The following is a 10,826-nucleotide window of genomic DNA, read 5'->3' on the forward strand; positions in this document are numbered from 1 at the left end:
ACATTGCGCAACCTATTTGAAAACACTGGATCACTGTGAGTCAGTGCGTCTCATTGCCACAGCAGAGCGCATCTGAATGATTATGACAAGATGTTACATCTATAATACACATAATTTTACAGATACATTATCAAACTCATGAGAAGCAATGAAAATGCAACTGTTTTACCAATCCATTATAATATAAATGTTATAAATAATTATCTTTTGGATGATTCCAAATGCATTCTCCACCGCACGATGCGCACAAGAGAAGATGCAGCAGCAGATAATTTCTAAGTGATTCTGGAAGTGATGAGAGATAGTTTCACCAGCAAAGTTCTGACAGCAAATGCATCATCGGCTATGAAATTAATATTTCATATAATGAAGCATGGCTTCCAGTGGGACAAAGCGGAACACACTGGCACGACGAATTGTGCAGCAGTGTGGGGATCAAATTTGTGCACGTCAAGGTGGCTTAATAACTACACTATGCAATTTTAAGGTTCAGAAAAATGCAGGTTTGAATTCATTAACAGTTCTACTGTAGGTGCACTGTTTATATTCATGTATTTTCTTTCCAAGAATATTTTTAAAACTAGATTTTCTGGCATCTCATGCAATCAGCAAACACCAATAAAGTACTCAGAGGCTTGTTTGAGAATGTTTTAATATGACTGTAAATTAGTGAACTTGCACTTTAACATCTGTATTTCTAACATATATACTTGAGTGTGTGCTGTACATGTGACCTTTAAGTGTATGTTTACAGTGCCACCGTGTCTGTGACTGAAACCAGGTTAGATCTTTTACTGACATTACGGCTGCCTGCTTTAAACGACTTACCTAAACCCCCGTCATTACCTGGAATGGGCCCCATGTCTCGCCTGTGGCCTGAAATAGCCCACAACCTCAGACTGCTACGGTCAAACCCCTTAATTTGCAGTTTCATAAATAGCAGACTGGGACTTTGGTGCTAAAGATAAAGCAGGCTTGTGGGCTGAAACGTTGTGTCGTGGTGCAGCCAAAGGGCTAATGAAACAGTCTACCTGGAGACACACCTTAACAGAGTGCCATTTAATGAGCTCAGCTTAAGGTGTCAGCCAAGTGCTTGACTGAGGCCACAGGGAGATACTCAATTAACCTTAGTTAGTCTGCATTATGCAACTGCAACACTACAGGTTTTGGCAAAAACAGATTCCTCAGAAGGGCAAAACTCGTTGTTGCAACATGTGTTGCACACGTTCTGTTTTTATGAGGAACATGTTAGTTGATCAAGCTTGCATATATATGTGGAGGTGGAAATCAAATCACGTAAAATTAATACACTATTTGTATCCTCACCAACACACGTAGGAAGTGTTTAACTGATTGTGGTCAAGATCTCTCAGAAAGCATTGGACGGTTTCAGTGAAATTTTGTGGGGAAATTGTCCGAAGGTCACAGAAGAGTTAATTCAATTTTGATGATCTGGATCAGTGCAAAGTAAGACACGGTGTGCAAAAAGGTTGGATGTTGTTGGTTAATCTTGAGTGTTTTGGGTGTATCATGTAAACCGATCAATAGCATTGTAACAATAAACCAGTACGACAATCCTCTGCTGAAGGGTACACTCACAGAAATATTTAACCCTAACTTTTAAGATTTATGTAATTTTATTACATGACAAATTCCCATTTACTTTTTTTTTTTGATAATTTTAATACAAACCTACCAAATAAACCTTACATGATGCATATTCATTACTGTAATAAATCCTATTTATTTGAAATGCATAATCCTCAGCTTTATGTGTTTAGTATTAATAAAATATAATTACTCTAAATCAATAATAATGACAGTATTTATTTAAAATACATAAAGTATATTGTTTGAATTGCATAATAATTATGTTACCTATGCCATTTATCTTGTATAGGTAACATAACAGCCTCACGCTGCGTTGCAGACAACAAGCTCAGCCCACCCTAACCACAGAAAGAATCTCTGCAGAATTAAAGGAGTGGAGGGGAAGTATTTGTTGTCTCTTCTCAGTACACTTTTGAGCTGGATGTACTGAGGGCCATGCTCAAAGCACACGTGCGGCCGAGGTAGCTCAAAGTCCACAGCTTCAGAAGATAACAAGTATTCCCAACTTTTTCCGAGCATCTGTTCCAGCAGGACCACTGATCTAAATGAATTTGTATCAGCAGGTAGGACAAATGTATTTATCCCAAATATGTTATAAATAAAATTTTTATTAACTGTCTCATCAGACAATGTAGACATACTCATCATTTTGAAAAAGAATTTGAAGCTATAAACAGATCATCATCTAATATAGAGATTTTCTGTGGAGTTAATGGATTTGCACGCACATGAGCACAGACTTTTTGAGGTGAAGCAGTGAAGCCGTCAGAAGTTCATTTTCTATTCATGTTTATTTTTATTCCATTAAATGGTTCTTTTCACTTCAGTTTAACTGTCTGTGTGCAAGCGGAGGTGTGCATAGGCAACCGTGCAGCTTGTGTACACATGATCCCATCAGATCTCAGGAGTGAAGCAGGATAGGTCCTGATTAGTACTTGCCAGGGAGACCATTTGGGAAGACCAGGGGCTGCATGTGTATCTCCATGTAGAACTGGTGTCACATCAGGAAGGGCATCAGATGTAAAACTTGCGCCAAATCCCAATACAGATCTGCTCTGCTCAGCCTCAACAAACAGGAGCAGCCATGTAAAGTGTATCTGAATTGCACTGTATAAAAAGCAGGAAAACTGTGAGAAACTTCAGAGCAGGTTTTGTTTTTTGTTTTTTTGGTTTGGTTTACAGTGCAGTCACGTCCCACAGTGCACAAACACTGTACCTCACCACAACTCAAATTTTAAGACTTAGTTGTGCTCGAAAGTTGACATACCCTGACAGAATTTTTGTATTTTTGGCCATTTGTCCCTCAGGCCATCAGACTGTACAAATCCTCACTGACAGGAAGACAGAGGGTGGGAATGAGCATGAGAGGAACAGTAGTAGACAGTAAACCCATACTGATCAGTATGCCTGGTATTTATATTATGTGTAAATATTTATATTTACAAACTGTTTTTCTTTTCTTCACTTTTGATACTCTGTGTGCTTCTTACCCTGTGTGCTGCTATACAATTCTGCTGAAACCTCAGTTTCTCTGAGGGAGTCTTCCCAAGGGATCAATAAAGTTCTACCTAAACTAATCTAATTTTTCAGAGACGATGAATGATGACACAAAAACTTTTTTTCACTCATGGTTTGTGGTTGGGTGAAGTCATTTATTGTCAAACAACTGTGTTTACTCTTTTTAAATCATAATGACAACAGAAACTAACCAAATGACCCTGATCAAAAGTTTGCATACCCCTGTTCTTAATACAGTGCATTGCCCCCTTTAACATCAATGACAGCTTCTGTGGTAGTTTTGGACGAGGCTCTCTGATGGTGAAGCTGCCACTGAATATGTCTTGGACTTTATTTGCATCAGTTATGAAGAAATACACACAGTATGACACTCTATAGTAAATCTGCATGGAGCAGACAATTCTCAAAAACTGAGTGACTGTGCAAGAAGGAGAAGAGTGAGGAAAGCCACCCAGAAGAAATTATAGGCTTATGTGGCTGTGATTGGAGAAATTGTGCACAGTGCAAGCTTTGCATTTTGTATCATCAGTTATACAGCTTCATGATGAAGTGCTATAGAAGAGGATTTTCTTAAAAAGAAGACCTGAAAGTTTAGCTACAAATTGCCAGAAGGTACAGTATATCTGAGATGCAAGCCTAGAGTTGATCTGTTCTGCTGAAAGAAAATCCTTCTCCGCTCTACTCCATTATGAAGCTAAGAGTAGTGATGCAAAATGCACACACACACACACACACACATACACACATTTCTTGATTAGTGTTCACACAGACGCAAGGGCGTAGGTTTGGTCTCAGCTTTGGTAGGGACAATACCACCCCCCCGCCCCCCTGCCCATCACCACCACCCCCTAACCCACTCATACCATTAGACGCACAAGTACAGCATAATACATAACATATGACGACATAATGCTGAATAATTTAACACTTTATTTACATTATTAAGTGTGTAGGCAGACAAACAAATAGCTTAAATAACAAAATTGCACCCAAAATCACGAATCTATTCTATAGGCCTACACCTGAGAGAACAAGACAACAAAAAAAATACTTGTGGAGCTAACAAAAAAAAAAAAAGTTTTTGCAACCAAGATGTATAATCTATTCTCTTCATCAATAATGCAGTTGTAGGTATCTGGCAACCTAATTTGCCAACAAAAAAAGGGCTTTACAATGATATATATGGTGTATTACGGTAAACGTAAGCCTGTGATGTCATAACGCAGAGGAAAAACACGGAAGTTTCACACTAGTGCGCTGCTGATTCTCATTACCGTAAGTTCTCATGTAAGCCCTCACGCTGAAAAATTTCAACACTGACAGTAAGCCAAGAACCCGTGCTTTCCAACAGTATGCTATATGTTGCATATATTACGGTAAAGTGCGTTTGGTGACTTTTGAAACGAGGGAAAAGTATGAAAAAGAGCGCAAAAGTGACAGAAAAGTACAGAGACAGACAGCAAACATAAATGTAGTAATTTTTGAGGAAAATGCAGGGTGTTAGTGTCATTTGTGAAGGTGTGTGTGTGTGTGTGTTTGTGTGGGTGTGCAGTTTATTTTAAGTGTGGCGCACAGCATTGTTCGCAACCCCTCCCCCCCGCCCTTCTTGTTTTTCTGCACGGGAGCAGTGTTGCCAGATATGAAATATGAAACTATCGTACCAAAACCTCAAAATTATCGTATTTTGGGAGAAATTATCGTACACAAACAAAACGCATACAACGTAGCTATTTTAGCTTTTTTTTTTTTAATTTACAAAGAATTTTATGTCACATTTTTAAACAGTAATTATAGTAATGGGGAAACTATGGCATAACAAGAACGCAAATGCACAAGCAAATGCACTACCAGACTAGAAAGATTTTTTTTTTTCTGTGAAGGGACACAAACGTGTTAATTACCAGACTAGAAAGAGTCGAATTCACCCTCGAGGTCGCTGTCGTCATCCGATGCCATGGCCACTTGTGCAGATTTTGTTGAACACAGAAAAAAATGTTGACACCTCCATAAGGAACTTGAACTTTTTTTTATTCTTCTTGTATATCTCTTTGCTCTTGTGTTTTGTTCATTTGTTATTGCATTTGTTGAAATAAACTTTCAAAAAAAAAAAAAAGATGTTGGTTGGGGAATCTTCCTGTCACAGCAGAGATTGGATGGGAACTCATTACTTTATATGAGAGGGGGCAGGCTTTCAAATGACTTTGTCCCGGGCCACCCAAAGCCAGCAGCAGCCCTGTGTGTGGTGTGTCTATGATGCCGCCTGAGTGCAACGCCTGCAAAATGATTCTTGGGTGTCAGAGAGAGATGCGTGTTTGGGCAACCAACTGAAATTATCGTACATATTGGATTTTTTCCCATTATTGATCGTACATTTATTGATCGGACATTTATTGATCGTACATCGTACAGAGGGCAAAACTATCGTACAAATACGATAATTATCGTACATCTGGCAACACTGCACCGGAGCCACCCATCCTCTGCGCTCTGGGACCTCCCACTTTACAAATGAAGCACTGCCTGCCACGAGATGCACTTTGTTTACGTCCATGTGAGAAGAACGTGAGCTAATGAAATTGCAACATGGGTAACCCTGTCACTCTGGCACGTCGAAAACACAAAACGTGACGACTAAAATTATAGTATCGAGTTCGCAAAAAAATAGTGAATGATTTTGTTATATAAAAAAAATTCTAAATATTGGTAGGGACTATTTTGCCATCCCAAAATATTGGTTGTGACTTGTCCCTATGGTCCATATGCAAACCTACGCCCCTACACAGATGCTATCCAGATGAGTTCAGAGGTGGAATATGTCACATGGTGCCCAGCACACCACTACACTGTGATGTGGTGTTTGAAATTAATCTCAAGCAAAGCCCACGCTTAAGTGCACACACACACACACACACACACAGTCCAGTGATCCACCTTCCTGTCTGAGGATCACACGGTGGCCGAAACATCAGCGACAGCGGTTACTGGACACGTGACGTCACCAGTCACATTCACTCATACAGTTTAGACTCAGTTTCTGGACTGTAAGAGAAAACCAGACTGCTGAGGAAGTACAAACTCCAAACATCACATGGAAAACCCCAAATCTTTTTTTTTCAAATCCAAACCTTATCGATGTCATGAAGCCACACTAACAAATGTGCCACCATGGTATGTAATGCAGCATTATGACCACACCCCTCTACCCGCTTACCTACTTACATCTGTGTTCATGCACAAGGTCCTTCATCTGCATCCTCCCAGTCAACCCAGCTGTAAAACGGCACCAGTCTTGGCTGAGAAAGTAACCTGCAATGAACCGGTGTCCCATATAACAGACTCACATCTCCTTCACCTTACAGTATCCAGGGATAAGTATTGGCCTGATGGGCCTCAGGGCACATATACACACACACACACACAACTCCCTGACTTACTCACCACAGTCCACAGACAGAAGGAGTAATATTGCTGGCACCCATATTCTAACCATTAGATCTCCAGACATGTAAACTACACATACACACTTGAGTTTATCTTGCTGTCACTGGATCCCCATGGTTACCAGACCAGCACGTATGCATACACTCATAATTATCTCCACCAAGGACGTAATAAAATCATCTGCGTTTATTTTTAGTGATTGATTGATTTGTCTGTCTGTTAGCAGGATTATGTCAGAACTACTGCACATATTTTGACAAAATTTTCACTACAGATAGATATTAAGCCGTGGAAGACTCCACTAAATTTGGGTAGTGATCAGGATTCTGGATCAAGATTTCACTTTATATAGACAATGAAGGATTACATAAAAAAATAAAAAAAACTACTTCACGTATTCTCACCAAATTTACACCACAGATAGATAGACTCCACTGAATTTTGGAGGTGATCTGGATCCAGATTGGCGGACATCAGAAATCATGGTTTGCTCTTGTTTTTTTTTTTTTTTTTTTATGCATGTCTGGGAACTGGCTAAAGCAGGGTATTATTTTCACTGGCATGTGTGTGTGTGTGTGTGTGTGTGTGTGTGTGTGTGTGTGTGTGTGTGTGTGTGTGTGTGTGTGTGTGTGTGTGTGTGTGTGTGTGTGTGTGTGTGTGTGTGTGTGTGTGTGTGTGTACAGGATAACTCAAAAAACGGCTGGGTGGAATTGCTTCAAACTTGGTGGGAATATTATTTGGCTAGATATCTGGAGATAATTGTACTGGTTAAAAGTCAAAATCAATGTGAAGGAAAACATGGTCTGAAAAACAAATTCTTCTTTTTTTTTATTTTTATTTTTTTTTATATATCTCAACAACCAAAAAGCCCGCATGAGTCAAATTTGGTGGCAATATTATTTGGATAGGTGTCTAAGGGTGATTAGATTTTGCAGTAGTTTTGCCAAAAGTCAAAGATCAACAAAACTATAGTATTAAAAATTCCCCTTTTTTGTATCTCATGACTCCTAGAGGGTTAATCGAGAGCATATCTTGATCAGCAAAATATTTGAGGTTGACTGGTGTGAATGACTTCTTAATGAAGTCATGCAAAGGTCATATTATGAAGCCACACATAGTCAAAAACACCATTACAAACACATGTTTATTTGAACATATATATCACAGTGTGTAGATCATGCAGGACATGCTCTGATGCCTTTCATTATTATTATTATCATTATTGTCAAGATCATCATCATCATCATCATCGGGCCAGCACGGTGGCACAAGCTCACTCCCAAACAAATGTTTCCTGTTCAAGTTTACCTCTGCCCAATTCACCATGCACATCTGAAGTTGCATGAATCAGGTATAAAACATTAGACAAATTGACAAGCGACTCCCTACTGGATCTGCTGTGGTGACCTGGCGCAAAATGACAGAAGTCAGAATAAATAAGAATTTAAGAGAATGTCTATTCATTACAAGTACCATACAGGACTACTGGCTGTACCATGCATCTTCATTTTTTTTCTCTTTCTAATTCAAGGTAGGTAATCTGATCTAGTTTGATTAATAATAGGTACTTTTAATGTCAGTCAAGTAATATTTGAACGTATCACCTAAAAGATATGTTGATCAAACATTAATCACATCATCTCTGTCAAACCAACATGTGACACAGTAAATAACAGGATGCTGGTTTTGTTACTTTTTGGAGTACTTACTTTTGGAGGACTCATGCACTGACTCACTCACTCGGATTACGGCCATAAGACATGCTAGATACACAGAATATCACGAGAAACTGATTAAAATGTCACATCTCACAACAATGACAAAAGTGACAAAACCTCTGGATCCATCAAAAATCAGAGGCCTCGTCCCATCCGTGCTCCACCCTTGGAAATTTGTTGAAATATTTTTGAGCAATCCTCACACAACAAACAAACAGACAGACAGACAGAAAAAAGGTAAAAACAAAACCTCCCTATCTGGCAGTAAGATATAACACTAAAAAAGACTCTCGTGTTCAGCTCAGAACTGTGCCTGGTTTAGTTGCCTGGACTGTCCTCAGGTGGGCGTAATGAATATAACAGCATGACGAACCGTAAAAGCAGAGGCTGATAACAGGGGCAGACATCCAGTAAGGAGGTCAGTCCAGGCTCAGAGCCAGACTGTGGTCAGTCAGCACTGAACACCACTCTGAATATTCAGATTGCGGACAGTTGACCTCACTTTCCCACAAGTGTCCCTCTGGTGAGTCTTTAGTTTGAAGCAGCTGATGTGCATGAGGGCACGCGCTGCAGGAGCTGCACTCTAAGTGACTCCACTCTAGTTTTATTACATCGGTCATCACTGATTTATTAGAAATGCCACGCGGCAGTAATGAGCTGAGCCAGCAACGCATGGCACCGTTCGTGCGTAAAACCGACACGACTAGTCCCACGGGTGACATGTGTGTGGCAGCAGAGGTGAAAGAACGACACTCGAGGCCAAACGTGTAATTAACACATCAATTCTACTCATATAAAGGCGCGTGTTTTATTGACCTTACCTTCCACCCGGCGGAGCTGTTACTATCGCCTTTATCTTTGAAATACGGCACGTAACGCACCATCCAGTCGTAGATCTGTGACAGCGTCAGCCTCTTTTCGGGGGTGCTCTCGATGGCGCGGGTTATCAGATCCGCGTAGGACTGGTTGCCCCACGCGTTCCGCCGCGACGATTTGGCTTTGCGCATGGGTCCGGTGACATCGAGCGCCGCGCCGACAAGGCATGGGTGCGTCGCGCCCGAGGGCGCCGGGGCGCCAGCCGGATGCTTCAGCTCGCCCGGCGTTCCGCCGAGGAGCGCCGCTCTGCACGCCGGGACGTCCTCCGGTTCCACCTTGATGCTGGCCAGCGGGAGACCCCCGGTGCTGACCTCGTGGAAATCATCCGGGCAAGGCAGCGGCCAGGTGCACGAGCGAGGCCGGCTTTGCGGCTCGAAATCCGAATCAACCTGATGAGCCTCCAGTTCGTCGTCCTCCATCATCAACATGTACCTTCAAAGTGAGAGGGAACGAACGAATGAGAAAGGAAGGGAAATGCCTCCACGGCGCGTGAATGGCTGCTGTCTTCACGCGCGCTCCACGATGAGATTCTCCGTGTATAATGCGGCTATTAATCTTAGAGTCGGAATCAATAAAGAGCAGTCCGGCGGAGGCGCATGTTGGATGCACAAAAGAAAAGAAGAAAAAAAAATCACAGCCTCGTGTGCAGAGATAAGAGGAGCAATAAAAGTAACAGCAAATTCTGGTCCATGTTTCCTGCAATCAGGGGAAAAAAAAACAATCAAACTGTGGCTGAAATGGTTTGCATCACCTCAGAGCCTGTGCCAAGGTTCTCAATCCGGCTGCAGCAACAGATGATATTTCAGATTTGCGTCGACAAATCCTCCACAAGACACCAGTAAGAATAAGGTAGGAGGGGGGAGGGGGGGGATCACCAGGGCTGTGTAGAGAGCATCCGCTGAGGCGATAACGCGTGATTACCGTGAATTATTAAATCTTCCACTCTGCACACATTCATCTGGCAGCAGCGCATTCAAGTCCATTGAGGCTGAACAGCACCCAACTGTCTGCAATTAGAAAGAAGAGGCGTGCGCGCATGTGACGAATCGATAAATCCTCCGGTCTGAAAAGGCGAATGGGAGAGAAAAAAAAAACACGCACGTATAGAGTTCAACATTCAAATGTGGCATCCACTTGTCAGGTTGATGAAACCGCCTTCAGTCGCAGCTCTCTCTCCCTCTCTCTCTTTCTCGTTCCCACATGCTCCTGATCCCGCACATGTTCTGTTTTCTTTTTTTTTTTATTATTTCTTTTTTCTTACAACTCGCTCTGTGTGGAACTGAACCGAAGATGACGCGCCGGGGCTGCTGGAGTGGAGACAACTGCTAGTTGGAGTGCGCTCGCTAAATCAATCCTCTCCGAAGGCGATTACAGCGAAATCTCCCACTCTCTCTGTCACTCCCCCAAAAAACAGGGGGGGGGGGGAAAGCGTGCGTAATGGTCTTTCTCGTGAGGTGTCACACGGCGCCCTGTGCGCCAGGGTCTCCACGACCAAAGTATGAAAAGTACACCAGAAATTAAAGCAACGTTTCATCCATCAGCGCGGCTGATCCGCGCTCATGCGTAAATAGCCCTCGCAGCGTTCGAATTACACCCCCACCCCAAACAGGGTAAAAGGTCGCGGTGCGCAGGACGTTTCACCTCTGATGATTAGTTGCAGTC

The 10,826-nt window shown here is 41.9% G+C and overlaps 1 protein-coding gene across 1 annotated transcript in view; it reads right to left on the bottom strand.

Annotated features, from left to right (window-relative positions):
• LOC117513815 (forkhead box protein O6-like) overlaps positions 1-9,592 on the bottom strand; it is a 96,355-nt gene extending 86,763 nt beyond the window's left edge. Inside the window, exon 1 of the mRNA XM_034174045.1 lies at positions 9,110-9,592. Coding sequence (XP_034029936.1) covers positions 9,110-9,592 — 483 coding nt within the window. The remainder of the gene's footprint in view (positions 1-9,109) is intronic.
• Positions 9,593-10,826: the final 1,234 nt, after the last annotated feature.

Source organism: Thalassophryne amazonica, chromosome 7, assembly GCF_902500255.1.
Source record: "Thalassophryne amazonica chromosome 7, fThaAma1.1, whole genome shotgun sequence".
Taxonomy (NCBI): Eukaryota; Metazoa; Chordata; class Actinopteri; order Batrachoidiformes; family Batrachoididae; genus Thalassophryne; species Thalassophryne amazonica.